General features: G+C 46.3%; 1 protein-coding gene across 3 annotated transcripts in view; it reads left to right on the forward strand.

The window, feature by feature from the left end:
* LOC142304400 (uncharacterized) overlaps window positions 1-14,202 on the forward strand; it is a 28,402-nt gene extending 14,200 nt beyond the window's left edge. For all 3 annotated transcript variants that reach the window (XM_075346729.1, XM_075346727.1, XM_075346728.1), the window contains one exon: window positions 12,826-14,202. In XM_075346729.1, the coding sequence (XP_075202844.1) occupies window positions 12,826-13,113 (288 nt within the window). In that variant the 3' untranslated portion in view covers window positions 13,114-14,202. The remainder of the gene's footprint in view (window positions 1-12,825) is intronic.
* Window positions 14,203-21,215: the final 7,013 nt, after the last annotated feature.

Here is a 21,215-nt window from a genome sequence, read left to right on the forward strand (position 1 = left end):
TCGTAATGATAGGCGAGCACTACCATGCTTGGGTGCTCGGTACTCGTAATGATAGGCAAGCACTACCATGCTTGGGTGCTCGGTACTCGTAATGATAGGCGAGCACTACCATGCTTGGGTGTTCGGTACTCTTAATGATAGGCGAGCGCTACCATGCTTGGGTGTTCGGTACTTGTAATGATAGGTGAGCACTACCATGCTTGGGTGCTCGGTACTCGTAATGATAGGCAAGCACTACCATGCTTGGGTGCTCGGTACTCGTAATGATAGGCGAGCACTACCATGCTTGGGTGTTCGGTACTCTTAATGATAGGCGAGCGCTACCATGCTTGGGTGTTCGGTACCTGTAATGATAGGCGAGCACTACCATGCTCGGGTGCTCAGTACTCATAATGATAGGCGAGCACTACCATGCTTGGGTGCTCAGTACTCGTAATGATAGGCGAGCACTACCATGCTTGGGTGCTCAGTACTCGTAATGATAGGCGAGCAACTACCATGCTTGGGTGCTCGGTACTTGTAATGATAGGCGAGCACTACCATGCTTGGGTGCTCAGTACTCGTAATGATAGGCGAGCACTACCATGCTTGGGTGTTCGGTACTTGTAATGATAGGCGAGCACTACCATGCTTGGGTGCTCGGTACTTGTAATGATAGGCGAGCACTACCATGCTTGGGTGCTCGGTACTTGTAATGATAGGCGAACACTACCATGCTTGGGTGCTCAGTACTCGTAATGAAAGGCGAGCACTACCATGCTTGGGTGCTCGGTACTCGTAATGATAGGCGAGCACTACCATGCTTCGGTGCTCAGTACTCGTAATGATAGGCGAGCACTACCATGCTTGGGTGCTCGGTACTCGTAATGATAGGCGAGCACTACCATGCTTGGGTGCTCAGTACTCGTAATGATAGGCGAGCACTACCATGCTCGGGTGCTCGGTACTCGTAATGATAGGCGAGCACTACCATTCTCGGGTACTCGGTACTCGTAATGATAGGCGAGCACTACCATGCTCAGGTGCTCGGTACTCGTAATGATAGGCGAGCACTACCATGCTTGGGTGCTCGGTACTCGTAATGATAGGCGAGCACTACCATGCTTGGGTGCTAGGTACTCGTAATGATAGGCGAGCACTACCATGCTTGGGTGCTCGGTACTCGTAATGATAGGCGAGCACTACCATGCTTGGGTGCTCAGTACTCGTAATGATAGGCGAGCACTACCATGCTCGGGTGCTCGGTACTCGTAATGATAGGCGAGCACTACCATTCTCGGGTACTCGGTACTCGTAATGATAGGCGAGCACTACCATGCTCAGGTGCTCGGTACTCGTAATGATAGGTGAGCACTACCATGCTCGGGTGCTCAGCACTCGTAATGATAGGTGAGCACTACCATGCTCAGGTGCTCGGTACTCATAATCATAGGCGAGCACTACCATGCTCGGGTGCTCGGTACTCGTAATGATAGGCGAGCACTACCATGCTTTGGTGCTCAGTACTTGTAATGATAGGCGAGCACTACCATGCTTGGATGCTCGGTACTTGTAATGATAGGCGAGCACTACCATGCTTGGGTGCTCGGTACTCGTAATGATAGGCCAGCACTACCATGCTTGGGTGCTCGGTACTCGTAATGATAGGCGAGCACTACCATGCTTGGGTGCTCGGTACTCGTAATGATAGGCAAGCACTACCATGCTTGGGTGCTCGGTACTCGTAATGATAGGCGAGCACTACCATGCTTGGGTGTTCGGTACTCTTAATGATAGGCGAGCGCTACCATGCTTGGGTGTTCGGTACTTGTAATGATAGGTGAGCACTACCATGCTTGGGTGCTCGGTACTCGTAATGATAGGCAAGCACTACCATGCTTGGGTGCTCGGTACTCGTAATGATAGGCGAGCACTACCATGCTTGGGTGTTCGGTACTCTTAATGATAGGCGAGCGCTACCATGCTTGGGTGTTCGGTACCTGTAATGATAGGCGAGCACTACCATGCTCGGGTGCTCAGTACTCATAATGATAGGCGAGCACTACCATGATTGGGTGCTCAGTACTCGTAATGATAGGCGAGCACTACCATGCTTGGGTGCTCAGTACTCGTAATGATAGGCGAGCAACTACCATGCTTGGGTGCTCGGTACTTGTAATGATAGGCGAGCACTACCATGCTTGGGTGCTCAGTACTCGTAATGATAGGCGAGCACTACCATGCTTGGGTGTTCGGTACTTGTAATGATAGGCGAGCACTACCATGCTTGGGTGCTCGGTACTTGTAATGATAGGCGAGCACTACCATGCTTGGGTGCTCGGTACTTGTAATGATAGGCGAACACTACCATGCTTGGGTGTTCGGTACTTGTAATGATAGGCGAGCACTACCATGCTTGGGTGTTCGGTACTTGTAATGATAGGTGAGCACTACCATGCTTGGGTGCTCAGTACTCGTAATGATAGGCGAGCACTACCATGCTTGGGTGCTCGGTACTAGTAATGATAGGCGAGCAATACCATGCTTGGGTGCTCGGTACTCGTAATGATAGGCAAGCACTACCATGCTTGGGTGCTCGGTACTCGTAATGATAGGCGAGCACTACCATGCTTGGGTGTTCGGTACTCTTAATGATAGGCGAGCGCTACCATGCTTGGGTGTTCGGTACTTGTAATGATAGGTGAGCACTACCATGCTTGGGTGCTCGGTACTCGTAATGATAGGCAAGCACTACCATGCTTGGGTGCTCGGTACTCGTAATGATAGGCGAGCACTACCATGCTTGGGTGTTCGGTACTCTTAATGATAGGCGAGCGCTACCATGCTTGGGTGTTCGGTACCTGTAATGATAGGCGAGCACTACCATGCTCGGGTGCTCAGTACTCATAATGATAGGCGAGCACTACCATGCTTGGGTGCTCAGTACTCGTAATGATAGGTGAGCACTACCATGCTTGGGTGCTCAGTACTCGTAATGATAGGCGAGCAACTACCATGCTTGGGTGCTCGGTACTTGTAATGATAGGCGAGCACTACCATGCTTGGGTGCTCAGTACTCGTAATGATAGGCGAGCACTACCATGCTTGGGTGCTCGGTACTTGTAATGATAGGCGAGCACTACCATGCTTGGGTGTTCGGTACTTGTAATGATAGGTGAGCACTACCATGCTTGGGTGTTCGGTACTTGTAATGATAGGCGAGCACTACCATGCTTGGGTGCTCGGTACTTGTAATGATAGGCGAGCACTACCATGCTTGGGTGCTCGGTACTTGTAATGATAGGCGAACACTACCATGCTTGGGTGTTCGGTACTTGTAATGATAGGCGAGCACTACCATGCTTGGGTGTTCGGTACTTGTAATGATAGGTGAGCACTACCATGCTTGGGTGCTCAGTACTCGTAATGATAGGCGAGCACTACCATGCTTGGGTGCTCGGTACTAGTAATGATAGGCGAGCACTACCATGCTTGGGTGCTCAGTACTCGTAATGATAGGCGAGCACTACCATGCTTGGGTGCTCGGTACTTGTAATGATAGGCGAGCACTACCATGCTTGGGTGTTCGGTACTTGTAATGATAGGTGAGCACTACCATGCTTGGGTGTTCGGTACTTGTAATGATAGGCGAGCACTACCATGCTTGGGTGCTCAGTACTCATAATGATAGGCGAGCACTACCATGCTTGGGTGCTCAGTACTCGTAATGATAGGCGAGCACTACCATGCTTGGGTGCTCGGTACTTGTAATGATAGGCAAGCACTACCATGCTTGGGTGTTCGGTACTTGTAATGATAGGCGAGCACTACCATGCTTGGGTGTTCGGTACTTGTAATGATAGGCGAGCACTACCATGCTCGGGTGCTCGGTACTTGTAATGATAGGCGAGCACTACCATGCTCGGGTGCTCGGTACTTGTAATGATAGGCGAGCACTACCATGCTTGGGTGCTCAGTACTCGTAATGAAAGGCGAGCACTACCATGCTTGGGTGCTCGGTACTTGTAATGATAGGCGAGCACTACCATGCTTCGGTGCTCAGTACTCGTAATGATAGGCGAGCACTACCATGCTTGAGTGCTCAGTACTCGTAATGATAGGCGAGCACTACCATGCTTGGGTGCTCAGTACTCATAATGATAGGCGAGCACTACCATGCTCGGGTGCTCAGTACTCGTAATGATAGGCGAGCACTACCATGCTTGGGTGTTCGGTACTTGTAATGATAGGCGAGCACTACCATGCTCGGGTGCTCAGTACTCGTAATGATAGGCGAGCACTACCATGCTCGGGTGCTCAGTACTCGTAATGATAGGCGATCACTACCATGCTCGGGTGCTCAGTACTCGTAATGATAGGCGAGCACTACCATGCTCGGGTGCTCGGTACTCGTAATGATAGGCGAGCACTACCATGCTCGGGTGCTCAGTACTCGTAATGATAGGCGAGCACTACCATGCTCGGGTGCTCTGTACTTGTAATGATAGGCGAGCACTACCATGCTTGGGTGCTCGGTACTCGTAATGATAGGCGAGCACTACCATGCTTGGGTGCTCGGTACTCGTAATGATAGGCGAGCACTACCATGCTTGGGTGCTCAGTACTCGTAATGATAGGCGAGCACTACCATGCTTGGGTGCTCGGTACTCGTAATGATAGGCGAGCACTACCATGCTTGGGTGCTCAGTACTCGTAATGATAGGCGAGCACTACCATGCTCGGGTACTCGGTACTCGTAATGATAGGCGAGCACTACCATTCTCGGGTACTCTGTACTCGTAATGATAGGCGAGCACTACCATGCTCAGGTGCTCGGTACTCGTAATGATAGGCGAGCACTACCATGCTTGGGTGCTCGGTACTCGTAATGATAGGCGAGCACTACCATGCTTGGGTGCTCAGTACTCGTAATGATAGGCGAGCACTACCATGCTTGGGTGCTCGGTACTCGTAATGATAGGCGAGCACTACCATGCTTGGGTGCTCAGTACTCGTAATGATAGGCGAGCACTACCATGCTCGGGTGCTCGGTACTCGTAATGATAGGCGAGCACTACCATTCTCGGGTACTCGGTACTCGTAATGATAGGCGAGCACTACCATTCTCGGGTACTCGGTACTCGTAATGATAGGCGAGCACTACCATGCTCAGGTGCTCGGTACTCGTAATGATAGGCGAGCACTACCATGCTTGGGTGCTCGGTACTCGTAATGATAGGCGAGCACTACCATGCTTGGGTGCTCAGTACTCGTAATGATAGGCGAGCACTACCATGCTTGGGTGCTCGGTACTCGTAATGATAGGCGAGCACTACCATGCTTGGGTGCTCAGTACTCGTAATGATAGGCGAGCACTACCATGCTCGGGGGCTCGGTACTCGTAATGATAGGCGAGCACTACCATTCTCGGGTACTCGGTACTCGTAATGATAGGCGAGCACTACCATGCTCAGGTGCTCGGTACTCGTAATGATAGGTGAGCACTACCATGCTCGGGTGCTCAGCACTCGTAATGATAGGTGAGCACTACCATGCTCAGGTGCTCGGTACTCATAATCATAGGCGAGCACTACCATGCTCGGGTGCTCGGTACTCGTAATGATAGGCGAGCACTACCATGCTTTGGTGCTCAGTACTTGTAATGATAGGCGAGCACTACCATGCTTGGATGCTCGGTACTTGTAATGATAGGCGAGCACTACCATGCTTGGGTGCTCGGTACTCGTAATGATAGGTGAGCACTACCATGCTTGGGTGCTCAGTACTCGTAATGATAGGCGAGCACTACCATGCTCGGGTGCTCGGTACTCGTAATGATAGGCGAGCACTACCATGCTCGGGTGCTCAGTACTCGTAATGATAGGCGAGCACTACCATGCTTGGGTGCTCGGTACTCGTAATGATAGGCGAGCACTACCATGCTTGGGTGCTCGGTACTTGTAATGATAGGCGAGCACTACCATGCTCGGGTGCTCAGTACTCGTAATGATAGGCGAGCACTACCATGCTCGGGTGCTCAGTACTCGTAATGATAGGCGAGCACTACAATGCTTGGGTGCTCGGTACTCGTAATGATAGGTGAGCACTACCATGCTTGGGTGCTCAGTACTTGTAATGATAGGTGAGCACTACCATGCTCGGGTGCTCGGTACTCGTAATGATAGGCGAGCACTACCATGCTTGGGTGCTCAGTACTCGTAATGATAGGCGAGCACTACCATGCTCGGGTGCTCGGTACTCGTAATGATAGGCGAGCACTACTATGCTTGGATGCTCAGTACTCATAATGATAGGCGAGCACTACCATGCTCGGGTGCTTGGTACTCGTAATGATAGGCGAGCACTACCATGCTTGGGTGCTCAGTACTTGTAATGATAGGCGAGCACTACCATGCTTGGGTGCTCAGTACTCTTAATGATAGGCGAGCACTACCATGCTTGGGTGCTCAGTACTCTTAATGATAGGTGAGCGTGTTTGCCACTGTTCATTACTTGATTAAGTATTGGAGTGCTTGGGTAAAATCACTGCGCGGTCAAGTATCACGAGTGGTCGGATGTTTCATCTGTGAAACAATGACCATAACGCACAGACTCGCTTCACTTCAAGAGGCACCTCAAGACCCACCTCTTCCAACAAGCCTACAACCTACAATAACCCTCAGTCCAGTACACCACTGCGCAACCAGCTCTGTACTCACCTATTGTACCCTCACCCCTTCCCTGTAGACTGTGAGCCCTCGCGGGCAGGGTCCTCTCTCCTCCTGTAGACTGTGAGCCCTCGCGGGCAGGGTCCTCTCTCCTCCTGTAGACTGTGAGCCCTCGCGGGCAGGGTCCTCTCTCCTCCTGTAGACTGTGAGCCCTCGCGGGCAGGGTCCTCTCTCCTCCTGTAGACTGTGAGCCCTCATGGCAGGGTCCTCTCTCCTCCTGTAGACTATGAGCCCTCACGGGCAGGGTCCTCTCCCCTCCTGTAGACTGTGAGCCCTCGCGGGCAGGGTCCTCTCTCCTCCTGTAGACTGTGAGCCCTCGCGGGCAGGGTCCTCTCTCCTCCTGTAGACTGTGAGCCCTCACGGGCAGGGTCGTCTCTCCTCGTGTAGACTGTGAGCCCTCGCGGGCAGGGTCCTCTCTCCTCCTGTAGACTGTGAGCCCTCGCGGGCAGGGTCGTCTCTCCTCCTGTAGACTGTGAGCCCTCGCGGGCAGGGTCCTCTCTCCTCCTGTAGACTGTGAGCCCTCGCGGGCAGGGTCCTCTCTCCTCCTGTAGACTGTGAGCCCTCGCGGGCAGGGTCGTCTCTCCTCCTGTAGACTGTGAGCCCTCGCGGGCAGGGTCCTCTCTCCTCCTGTAGACTGTGAGCCCTCGCGGGCAGGGTCGTCTCTCCACCTGTATGGGGAGATAAGGTATGCACACCAGTGACTATGGAAGGGGAATACATGTAATAGCAGAAACTGCTGTGTGAATACTGACATGAAAAATTCAATAGCTATATGGAAGAATGAAATGTGAAAAATGGAACCTGCATTACTGCCATGAATATATGAATAAAGAGAAATTTAGCTACTGAATTGATCAATGCAATAGAGCCCCAACACTACGCCAAAGTATTTCTCTACGTTGGGGTCCCTAGCTTGTGTGTGTCCTCTCATGCAGTTAAAAAACCTACCGTGTATGGGACGCTGAGACCCAGGCTATATATGCGATGTGGATTGGCAATAGGTGTGTATGGGGAGGGTTCACAAACGAAAAACTACTGACATTAAGGAATAACGTTTGGAACTCCATTCTATGTCTGAACTGGGTGCAAAAAACCTAAAAAACATCACTATGGGGAGATAAGGTATGCACACCAGTGACTATGGAAGGGGAATACATGTAATAGCAGAAACTGCTGTGTGAATACTGACATGAAAAATTCAATAGCTATATGGAAGAATGAAATGTGAAAAATGGAATCTGCATTACTGCCATGAATATATGAATAAAGAGAAATTTAGCTACTGAATTGATCAATGCAATAGAGCCCCAACACTACGCCAAAGTATTTCTCTACGTTGGGGTCCCTAGCTTGTGTGTGTCCTCTCATGCAGTTAAAAAACCTACCGTGTATGGGAAGCTGAGACCCAGGCTATATATACGATGTGGATTGGCAATAGGTGTGTATGGGGAGGGTTCACAAACGAAAAACTACTAACCTTATCTCCCCATAGTGATGTTTTTTAGGTTTTTTGCACCCAGTTCAGACATAGAATGGAGTTCCAAACGTTATTCCTTAATGTTAGTAGTTTTTCGTTTGTGAACCCTCCCCATACACACCTATTGCCAATCCACATCGTATATATAGCCTGGGTCTCAGCTTCCCATACAAGGTAGGTTTTTTAACTGCATGAGAGGACACACACAAGCTAGGGACCCCAACATAGAGAAATACTTTGGCGTAGTGTTGGGGCTCTATTGCATTGATCAATTCAGTAGCTAAATTTCTCTTTATTCATATGTTCATGGCAGTAATGCAGGTTCCATTTTTCACATTTCATTCTTCCATATAGCTATTGAATTTTTCATGTCAGTATTCACACAGCAGTTTCTGCTATTACATGTATTCCCCTTCCATAGTCACTGGTGTGCATACCTTATCTCCCCATAGTGATGTTTTTTAGGTTTTTTGCACCCAGTTCAGACATAGAATGGAGTTCCAAACGTTATTCCTTAATGTCTCTCCACCTGTAGACTGTGAGCCCTCGCGGGCAGGGTCCTCTCTCCTCCTGTAGACTGTGAGCCCTCGCGGGCAGGGTCCTCTCTCCTCCTGTAGACTATGAGCCCTCGCGGGCAGGGTCCTCTCTCCTCCTATACCAGTCTGTCTTGTATTATTAATGATTGTTGTACATATACCTTCTCTCACTTGTAAAACGCCATGGAATAAATGGCGCTATAATAATAAATAATAATAATAATAATAATAATAATGATGTGTGCAGGTGCCAGGGGGCGCCACTTGCAGTCTCTGAATGGCTCTCACTCCGGTTAAAGCACCGTATTCGGATTTAGTGACTCAAATGAAAAAATCCTGCCCCAGAAATCTGGTTATGTCTGGCTGTATGTGGGCGGAGAGCCAGACTGCCCAATCATTGACTTCCATTACAGTCGCTACTCAACTTGCGCTCTTTCAGAGTGTCTGTTTTGCTCCACTCGAGGACCGAGCACTCGACCATTGTAGTGCTTGCCCATCTCTATTAAAGAGCTGTCGGGCACTAGGACAGGCACGACTCAAGCACCAAATATAATAAAAGTCAACAGGAACTCAAGCATTTTTCCATCTTCTGGAAAAATACTAGAATTCCCCATCGACTTCCATTATACTTGGTACACGATTCGAGCCCGTCTAAGTGGCTGACTGCTCGGTACAAGTACTGAGCACTGAAGCATGGTAGTGCTCGCATTGAGTTGTGATCTTCGTACCACCATGAGACACTGGAGCTGCCGGTAGGTCACATACCCAAAAAGACCAACTGGAGGACTACTGAAAAAAGGTGAAGCCACCAAGATGAGCATCAGACAAGGGTCACGTTACTTAGATATAAAGCACCACTCCATCAGTGGAATATAAAAAAACATTGGAGAGGTGCATTAAGTGTTTACCGAATGGAGTTGGGTAGATTAGTGGATGGTATTATTGCCATGTGTTAATTCTACTGACAAGCAATCTAGTTCACCTAGGATTCTGGCATGACCTAATAGGTCTCAATACATGGAGGTTCTGGAGGCCATTACTAGACCTGCTATTGAAACATAAATCCTATCAGCTGCATATCCAAAAAATAAAGAGCCATACATTTTACACTCACAACCTGGGAGACATAACATAGGAGTGAGGGGAATGATAGGCGGCACAATGACCATGTGTCCTCCGGTGGTGATTGAGAACAGGGCTGGGCAGGATCACTGATCTCCTGACCCCAATGGCTAGATAGAGTGAGATCCGTCCTGTCACCCATCAGCCCATACATGACTGAAGTTAGCAGATAGTGTAAAACTCCAAGTTATTTGGGCTAAAATGTAGCACATTGCCCAATAAAGCCTTTATTCTTTACATCTAAGCACTTGGACTGCTTCTTTTTTGTTTAATTGTTATTGTTTGGATGTCTAGCTGTCAGGATTGCGCTGCCAGTAGAAGGAACGGTGATGTCTAGGTACACAATGTGCGGACAATTCTTAGGTTGTGCTGGAATCATGGGTGAACTAGCCTACCCAATATGACCATGCTCGAGCCAAGGGAAGCTCAGAACAAAAAGGAAGTGAACATTTGCAAACATTTAAAATACATATTTATTAATAATAATAATAATAATAACAATAATAATAACAATAATAACAATAATAATACTAATTATTATTATTATTATTATTATTAATAATAATAATAATAATAATAATAATAATAATAATAATAATAATAATAATAATAATAATAAATACACTTTAAAAATGGGAAATTGTGCTTAAAGAACAAGAGATGCCACAATTTCCATCATACAATGTGAATATGGTTTGGAATTACATCGATAGTATTACAGAGAAGATAAATTAGATCATATCAGTCATGGTAACTTACCATGTTTTTGTTTTTAAGAAAATGTTCATATTTTTTAAGTGATTTTATTATTATCATTATTATTATTATTATTATTATTATTATTATTATTATTATTATTATTATTATATTATTATTATTATAACCACCTTATTTTTCGGATTATAAGACGCATTTTTCCTCTCAAACATTTGTGAGGAAAGTAAGGGGTGCATCTTATAATCTGAATGCAGCTTGCCGGGGTGGTGGAGAGAGGTCGCAGGAGGCCAGGAGAATGCTATGGCGGCTGTGCAGGGGCTGTGGTGTCTAGGCTGGTGCTGCGGCGGCTGTGCACTGTCTGAGGAAGCTGTGCGGGGTCTGCGATAGCTGTAGTAGTAGTGTAGTAGAGCACAACAGGTGGGCAGAGTCAGGCAGAAAGGCACGCCCACCGAGGAGACTACTGTCCTGGGGCAGGATGTTCAAAGAGACAAGTTTTTTAGTTGACAGTGAGTGGTAGTGGAGCAGTTGTCAGGGACCCGGGTAGGAGGCTGGGCCCCTTGTAAACGTCAGGCAGGGAGACGGTAGTGGCTGTCTGCAGGAGTACCGGTACAGCAACTGGCGGAACCGTACGGACCAGGCCTGGGTTGGAGCCCGCCGGTCCCGAACCGGGGAGTCAACCGTGTACCGGAGCACCAGAAACCGGGTACTCAGACCCCTCCTAGCTTAGAAGCCACTGAGTATAGGCAAATTGACTGATTGCTGGCTGGACCTCACGGGTTCATCCACACCCAAAGTCCCGAAAGAAGGCAAAAGCCAACCGAGACCGGGTGAGAGCCACCGCCAAGGGCCAAACACCCGACGGGCCAGCGCCTGCGGGCAACTGAGGGCTCCTCTGGCAGCTCAACGCTGGAGAGCGGGCTACCACTGCTCAGGCAGGGGAGCCGAAACACAACATCCACAGGTGCATGAAAAAAGGGGCCACCATCAACCCCACAGGGGACATCAGCAGCCGGCCGCGGGATCCGACCACATCCGAACTTTGGTTTACCAGTGACTCTGAGTGTGAATTAATCGTGAGTACACCAGTGCCATCTGGGCAAGACACTACACCGCGGCATGGCACCCTGCAACCCGACAACAACATCAGTGCTTCAGTCCCCACCGAACCGGGGCCCCGGGACACGCCTCTCCTACCCACGGAGGGGCTAACATCTAGGCTGTGGCTGCAACACCGATCCCGGATGAGCCTGCCTTCACTCCAGCTGTAGCGATGGTGCATCCCGTCACCACGACCCGTGGGTGGCGTCACGACCCGTAGGACAGCGACGCGGCCCTCCCCGGCTGCGCGCCTCGTCCCACACCACCACCACCACCCCGCTACCTCTCCACTCCAACAGAGCGACGTGGCCCCCGGTCCGGAGGCGCTCATGCCACCGACAACCCGAGCCCGGGCCTCGAGTGGCTCGGCCCGAGCAAGCGGAGGAAGCGGCCGGGCCCCTCTCAGGGCGGTACACCAGCACAGCCTACAGTTTTATGGCACCCACCGCCCCAGCCTCCTGTGACTCCTCCACCACCACCACTGTCCCCTCCGGTAAGACTCTACCAGATTATAAGACAGACCCCAGATTTTTTCACTTTTTTTGGTCTGAATTTTGGGTGTGTTTTATAATCCGGTGCGTCTTATAAGCCGAAAAATACGGTACATAAAATATGTGTTTTCAAACATTTGCAAATATTCATTTTTGTTCTGAGCTTCATTTGACTTGAAGTGTTTCCCTCTTGGGGTCTTTTTTCATATTATTGGGACTTTATGTGATTAATAAATAGACTGACTGCCAGATATGTATGACAGATGTCTATGATAATGACTGTAATACATCATCTGGTGAATTCTGGGAAACAAAAAAAATGACATTAGAGTTCCTGTTTTTGCTGATCTCACTTCTAAGAGAAACAGAGTAAGCAGTGACCTTTGTAATATGGAGCGATTCAGTCATTATTACTAGTGATGAGCGAATACTACATATTCGGGTTCAGATTATTTGTACCGAATACCTAGTATTCATCATGAATGACGAACCTAATGCAAGTCAACGGGGAAGCCGAGAATTGTTCTGGGAAATCTTCAAGAAAAATGCTTGAGGTTCCCTATTGACTTGCATTAGCTATTCGTGATGAATACTGGGATAGTAGGCATTCGGTAGAAATATTCTGAATATTCAGTATTTGCTCATCACTGGTTATTACCTGTTTTTTTGTGTTTTAGAACTTCCACCTCCATCAGACCTCAAGGCCGGAAAATACTACAACCAATTTTCAAGACATAGAGCTTCTAGACGGTGTGGACCGGTCCGGCTGGAGCAACGACCCTTACGGAATACAGACGGGTGACACTGCCAATTATTCCAATGAGAAAATTGGCCGCTGCTGTAAATGTGGCCCCGAATGCATGAAAGTCTTGTGCGGTTTAGGGAGTGTCGTTTTCCTCTGTGCTAATCTCGCCAGTTGCATCGTAAATTGCGTTTCACTTTGGCGAATGTGTCCTAGGACTTGATAGCATTCGGACAATTTGAGGATTAAATTTGTGTTTGTTTTTCGTCCATGAGGCCCATACGTGTGCAAGGATTCAGCTATTTTCAGTTGCGTGCCTTCGACTGTTTGTACTAGTTTCCAACATAGACTGTCAGGACGTGGATACAGCGGAAACCCATAAAATAAGCAAATTGATCCATATTCTACAAATGTCTATTTTTTAGTCCACGTCGTTTTAACCTAAAATCTGCGAGGACCAAGATGTCTTTCTATTTATTGTGAGATCAGGGTTAGAAAAATAAGTTTTCATTTTTGGAGATGGTGTGGGTGGGATAGAATGGGCATCTGATGGGCATAGAGGGGATTTTATATTATGTGGGGGACACATTGGCAATGTTACATTCTAGACATAAATATCCTGCTTAAAGGGAACCTGTCACCACTTTTTCGTTTACCTAAAAGCCGTGGCCACCACAAGTGAGCTCTTGTATACAGCATTCTAACATGCTGTATATAAGAGCCCAGGCCGCTGTGTAGAACATAAAAAACCCTTTATAATATTCATCTAAACCAGTCGCTGCAGTGGAAGTGGCTCAAATGGGCGTCTTCATCCTCCACTGCCGGCGCCTCCTCTTTTGGCCATCTTCGTTCTCCTTCTGAAGCTGGGGCGCATGACACGTCTATGTCATACACACTGGCCGGTCCCTGCTCAGGGCAGATCAAAGTCCGCCTGCTCAGGACCTGAATGCCGGCGAGTGTGTATGACGTCGGATGCGTCATGCACCCCGGCTACAGAAGATGGAGGACAAAGATGACCGAAAGAGTAGGCGCCGGCACCGGAAGACGAAAACGCCCATTTGAGCCACAGTTGAGTATTATAAAGAGTTTTTTTTATGTTCTACACAGCGGTCTGGGCTCTTATATACAGCATGTTAGAATGCTGTATATAAGAGCCCATAGGTGGTGGCCACAGCTTATAGGGCAAAAAACTGATGACAGGTTCCTTATAATGGCAGAGGGGTCTTACTGTATTGAAGAAGGAAGGGGGTAACTTATCAAAGAAAAAAATCCAAGAAAAATCCAGTAATCTCAAACGATAAAAAATTCTAAGACTTTCTTTCACAATCTAAAATTTCATGGTTAAGACTCCATTAAAAGGGAAACAGATTACGCTTCTCAGATCCAACAGACATGAGTAAGGATCTGTTGGATCTGAAACGCGTAATCTGTTTTCTTTTTAATGGAGTCTTAACCATGGAATTTTAGAATGTGAAATAAAGTCTTGGAATTTTTTATCGTTTGGGATTACTGAATGTTTTTTTGGATTGTTTCTTCTGGTGACCGGCTGGACTCTGATCCGTGCATCCCTCTCCCTATACCAGGAATTGCAGTTGGTGGTGGAGTGGCTGATAAGTATTTTTAGGGGGTAACGTATGTTTAGGGGCAATATACTGGCCAGGGGGCACAGCTGCAGATATAATCACTTTGTGTGGCACTAAGAAAAGCACAAGTACTGTGTGTGGGAAAGGGGGGACACTGCGCCCAATACAAGCTACAGAAAAAGAGGCCAATGCAGAGTTTCTGTGCACTACAAAGAGGTGGGAAAGTGAAGAGCTGAATATCCAATCACCACTAGGGGAACAATTTCAGGCAAATTGTATCCTTGTCAATTAATACCAGGAAGAATTGTAAATTCAGCAGTCCTTCCCCTGAGGATGTGCGCTCACAGTCTTTATGCTGAAAAAGAAGATTTGAGGAGGATTTGGACACTTTACACGCAATGTATGTGCCCCAAAATAAACTGTGCGCATCTCTTTATTAAGCTAAATTCGTGTATCTATTTCTATTTTTACATCCATCAAAAATAAACGCTTTTCCTCCAGTTTTGTTTCTGTTCTTTATATGTTTTTTGTGTCATCCTTTAAAAGAACTGAAGGAAATAAATTCCGAACTGTTGAAACAGATGAAAAATTGACGACTTCCTTGTTATATCCTTTTTTAATGGTTCCTCATAGACTTGAGTTGGCATCATTATAGTATCCAAAATAACATATGCACTCAAGTAAGGGGAGGGGGCAGGAGGTTTGGGGAAAAAAGGAGTTACTTTGCAAATAAAGATGGCCAAATTTACTTGAGCACAGTTGCACCTTGGCATGGTAATTGGGCACAAGTAAATTTGGCCATTTTTAATTGCTAAGTAACTCATTTTTTTCCAAAAACTGTATTAATGTTTTCTGAGTAGTAATGCATATTCTCATTCCTTTGTTCACTATTTACATCCTTCAGATATTTTTCCCTCCCCTTTACTTCAGTGCAACTGTTATTTTGGATATGAATCATATAAGAAAATGCGCTCAAGACATAGATAGATTAAAAGGAATTATTTTTTATTAATTAAATTATTAAAACCTGAGTGAACATGATAACAACTGTGGAAGAAGAGAGGACAGAGACCACACAAAGGCAGGTGAATGTAACAATAGGTAGAAACAATTGCTCAAATCAAAATGAGGATATAAACAATAATGACACCACTAAAGACGAAAAATATCATTAATAATACATAGGACCCCAAATTGTGTTTAAGTAAGTCTTAATTGGGTGTGAAGAAATGGGATAACTAGGACAAAATTATATATAACAATGGGTTGTATGGGTAAACAAAATACAATCAGGGGAAAGATGTGGAAGCATACAACATGTGTGAAAAGTATTTGGTGGTAGATAACAGGGGAAAACCAAGTATAAATAATATATAGCTACTGAAACACATATGCCAAAACCCCCAGAAGAAAAGTGATTGCCAAGATACCACCAAGGAAAATAAACAATAAAACTAGTGGTCAAATACTGGCCCAAAGTGTGAAGTGTCCTCAATCCCTACGCGCGTTTTGACATGGGAGAAGTGAATCGCAGGATCCATATTGAATATTGGCATTGCCATTATATTTGTATACTGTTTGTAAACAAGGTTTTGATCTATGTTGTTTTGGATATTATATGTTATGTTCAGTTTGCACCAGTTCAGACTATAAGTTTAGAAAGTGTTGGCAATTCTCCTATTTTGTATTATGGAGTCATGTCTTTTGTCTGCACACCCCTCCCAGTTTTTTCAGTTATTTTAATTTTTCTTTTGCAGGTTCTTCTCTAGCCCTTATAAAGAGGTCAGGAATGACACGAAAAGAGGCAGAAATATAGATTGGGACCCACTTGAGAGTTACGCATTGGTGTGGTAACTGGGCTCAAGTAAATTTGGTCGTCTTTCTTTGCAAAGTAACTTATTTTTTTTCAAAACATTTTCCATGTTTTCTGGGCAGTAATGCATATTCTTAGTCCAATGTTCACAATTTATACCCTTCAGGTTTTTTCCCCTCCCCTTTACTTGAGTGCAACTGTTATTTTGGATTATTTATGCTATGTTCAGATCAAACCATAAGTTTTGGAAGTGCCGGCAATTCTACTACTTTGGCATCATTATAGTGTCTTAGGTCCTTTCACACGTCAGAGTTTCCGATACGTGTGTCATCTATACACGTGACTTTTTAATGATTACCACATGAACCCATTACAATGACAGAAGCATTTTAATTAATCTTGCCTATCCACATTTGCTGGAAGGGCAATTGTCCTGCTTTTACCCCCATTTAGGTTCTTTTTGCAGCCCCATAGCCCTTACTACAACTATTTTACAGCCCAGAACTTCATCTCATCATTGACTTATGTGGGGTTCGTTATTCAGGGTCAAGTTCACCATCAGGTTTAGCTGCCAAACGTGACTTTTGTTTTGGATTGTGCTGGTTCAACGAACCTGAATATCCATGGGGTTTGCTCATCACTACTTAGAAGCAAACAAAGCCCTATTTTGCATTACTTTGGATTCTATGAGTTAGTAAATGTTCATGAGTTCAACCTTAGGAGGACACTGAAGAACAATGGTGTGCATGGCAGAATTAAAAGAAAAAAGCAACTGCATTGGTGCCACTCTGCAGTTTGCTAAAAATCACCTGGACAAGGCTGTTGGAACAATATTTTGTTGAGAGATGTGACCAAAATAGAGCATTGCATGGAGCAAGAAAAACACTTCATCAAGGCATAAATATCTCATACCATCTGTGAAATGCGTAGTTGGCAGTATCATGGTTTGTGCCATGAATCGCAGCTGTCAGTGTTCCCTGGAGCGTGGCCAGTGGAAGGAGCCCCCCTCCGTGCCTCGTTTCCAGCATCATGGCACCTTATCTTTGGGTCATTTCGATTCATACGGCGCCAGTTATAATTCTGCTCTGCAGTGTATTCGCTGGACCCGGTAAGTTGTTTGTTCTTGCCCGTCCTCCTGACTGCATCTGACCTCCTTGCCTCCTGTCCTCCTGACTGCATCTTTTCTCCCTGACACCCGTCCTACTGGCTGCCTCCATCCTACTTGACATCCATGCTTCTCACTCCTGTCCTCCCCCTTCTGTTGTTCCGCCTCCCTGTGCTCCCTGCTATTTTCTGCTCTCTTGGCTCCTGACCTCGGCTTGTTATTGAGTTTGGTTTGTGCCTTCTCCCCTGGTCTTTGACGTTCTCTCTTGATTTTGGACCCAGCTCTCCCTTGACTCTGCCTCCATCTCATCCCTGGTATCATGCACCCTGGCCCATATGACCATCCGCCTCTTCCACTAGGGAGACTAGTGACATCTAGTGGATATTTTCTGCCTTGCACTTTCCTGGTGCTCCAGCTCCCCGTGCTGGTTCATTACAATTTGAGTCTGTTTTACTGCATCTGGCTGTCATTATTGATGGAACAATGAATTCTAAAATTATACCAGCAAATTCTAAAGGAAAATGTAAGATAACTGTCCATCAGCTGCATCTCAAGAGAACATCATGCAGGACAACAATGGCTCAAAATTCACAGGTCATTCTCCACAAAAATGATTAAAAAAAGAATCATGTAAGAGTTTTGGAATAGCCAAGTCATTAATGACCTTAATTCTATAGAAATGTTGTGGAAGGACCTGAAGCGAGCATTTCATGGGAGAAACGCCACCAATGTAATAATTGAAGCTGTTTTGTATAGAGTAATAGGCTACAATTCCTCCAAACCAATATTCAGAACTAACAATTACCAGAACTGTTGAGATGCAGTTATTGCTCCAAAAGTGGGTACGGCCATATATTGAAACCCGAGGCTTACTGTACATACTATTGTCATTCAGTGACCTTTGATATTGCATCATTTTCCTAATTTAGCAAATGACAAAGTCTAATCATTTTCACTAGCATTCGACAGATTAATGCAGATAAATTGATTTAATTGAACAGATTCCTAGTTACCGGCTGCTTGATGTAAGACTTGCAGATACCTTTCCTTCACGGAACCTCTTTGCAACTTGTGGGTCCACTTGACTGAAGGTACCATTCACTTGCCTGGGAGAGGGAACTGAACCGGCTGCTGAGTCTTCACTACTGCCACTGAAGGTGGCAGCAGCTACACATGCTGGTAAGCAGCCAGCAGAGGGCAGTCCCAGGGGATCAGAGGTGGCCTGGCAGCTGGTGCTATGGACACAGTACAGTCTCTGGTGGTACCGGCAGCAGCGCAGGCAAAGTCGTGGATCCATTCGGCATGGATGGTGTCACGCTCCCCGGGTCCCCTGTCACGCTCTCCGGCTCCCCTGCCACGCTCCCCGGCTCCTCTGCCACGCTCCCCGGCTCCCCTGCCTCGCTCCCCGGCTCCTCTGCCAGGCATCCCCCGCTCCACAGCCTCCATGCTCCATTACCTGCGGTCCCCAGGCAGCCCGGCCCCCGCTCCCGGCGCCCGTCGGTAACTCGGCCCCAGCCCGGCTCTCCTGCCTCCTGTTCACCGCTCCCTGCTCTGGCTTCTGGCACCCGGGCCTCGCGCATGCGCATAAGGGCGCGCGCGCGGTTATTGACCCTCTCTTAAAGGGCCAGTGTCCTCCAACAGGATATTGAAGAATCAGGTACAGGGTATATAGGGGGATCCTTTCCAAGTGGGCGGGGCCTGTTCTTCGTGTTTTGCTAAGCTAGGAGTCAGGTCTCCTTGTGTCTTCTGGTATACTTACCTATCTCTCTCCTAGAGCCGCTCCTGCCTCGCCATCCGGTCCTGACGATTCCCGAACCCCGAACGGTGACTGTCCGCCATCCCATCAGTCCATACCATCTCTGATCCCTGTGGTGACCCGTCTTCTCGCTCCGTCGGTTCCGGACTCTGCCTGACAACATCTCGGCCTCCGAACCTGAGCTTTGTCACCCGGACTACCTTCAGTGTCTCCGTGGTCCCAGGGACTTCTACACTCCACTCCTTTGAACGGACTGTCCTGCTACCTGTAGTGCTCCGGCTACCGGACACCTTGCCTTCGGTGAGGTGTTCAGCCCAGTGGATCCACCTCCTGGGTCTGCCCGTTCACCTGGCCCTAACAGATGGATAGTTACAGCAGCAGCGGCCAGCGTGGATACTTGCAGCAGCTGGTATAGGGATAACAGCCAGCTTAGATGGTAATAGCTTAGAATAAGATAAACCTGGCTCAACCGCGTAGGAGGTGCTCTGAAGTAAAGCAGTAACAGTATAAAAAGATAACTTCAACACTCAAAGGCAATAGAGAGACATAGACAAGAAAATGTGTGTTCTTATTTTATTGTGAAAAGAATTTTTAAGAAAAATATTTCAAAAAAGAAACATTCCTATATGTTCCCAACGTTTCGGCCATAACAAAACGGCCTTAATCACGGTGATAGGAATCTATAAATGAAATAATCACAATTAACAGTGTACACAGTGATGGAACAATCCAATGTAGATAAGAAATACAGAAAGAAATCACAAAAGTATAAGTTCTCAATACAATGCAAAGGTATATATATATATATATATATAAAGAGAGCAAAAGATGAGCATAGTCGTACCTATCAAAAAATAACTCAATATTCAGTGTTTTTATAATTGCTGGTCTGTTGGGAATATGTATTGCAATTCTAAATTCTAGTAATCCTAACTGACCACAGGGGGGCGGTAAAGAGTAGAAAGGTAGGGAACAGATATGAAAGAGAGAACAGATATGAAAAAATGATATCTAGAGTAGTTCCTATGGGGTATGATACCTCAATGACAAGCATACATGTTCATTTCTGGGTGTATCCACCAGATTTAAATGTCGCTGCAGTATTAGCTGTTTTATGCCCACAAATGTCACAAATTGATTCCTATGGAAGATCAATCATAGCGTCTCTGTGTATCTATGATGGGCCAACGCAAGCATATGGAAATAAGGTGGACATACCTCTGTCAAAAATGGAACCTTTAGGGATGTATGTCCCTTTCTATAAGAGATAATAGGAATCCTTTTATTGGAATGAAGACTAGGGTCAGGTTTATATATTTATGCGTAAAAAAAGGGGAAAAAAAATAAATAAAAAGTTAAAAATAAAAAGTTCTATAATGTATCAAAGTTGTCATATCATTGACAAGCTTATTATGTATAAGTCATACCTGTAAACATATACTGTAATGTATATATCAATTGACAGTATTATATCAGGGCACGTGTGGAGATACGAAGTCTGAAAAAGGATGATTAGTATGTGATTCAGGTTATAATCATGTTGAATCATTAAAGCAAAAAAGGAAAAGAGAAGAACATACCTGATATGGCAATGCATTAATATATAGCGGTATGAAACTGCAGTGTCCACTGATATAAGTGAACCATGCGGCAAAATAGATCATATCATTGGACCTACATGGTTATATATAACGTGAACAGGTAAATATTTGATATATATATTTTTACATATGAGTTGAGGTCTTTACAGGACATGTATCTGAACACATACCTATGTAATGATGGGCATGTTAGTAATAAAGTCTGTGAGACGTGCTGCTGTTTCACTTGTAGGGAAAGGATCTATGAAAAGTTATAGATATGGTGGTTCGTGAAGGATTATTAGATATATACCCAAGTGAGAACTATGCATTTAGATGGTAATAGCAGCAGCAGCAACAGCAGATAAAGAGTGCACTGTAACAGATGCACAAATCAGGAGCAGCATATAATACAATACTAGCAGCAGCACAGAGGCTTGAGAATGAGCAACATTACTAATTCATTGCCCAGGCACCTCCCGTAGGGG

The sequence above is a fragment of the Anomaloglossus baeobatrachus genome, chromosome 4 (genome assembly GCF_048569485.1).
Source record: "Anomaloglossus baeobatrachus isolate aAnoBae1 chromosome 4, aAnoBae1.hap1, whole genome shotgun sequence".
Classification (NCBI taxonomy): domain Eukaryota; kingdom Metazoa; phylum Chordata; class Amphibia; order Anura; family Aromobatidae; genus Anomaloglossus; species Anomaloglossus baeobatrachus.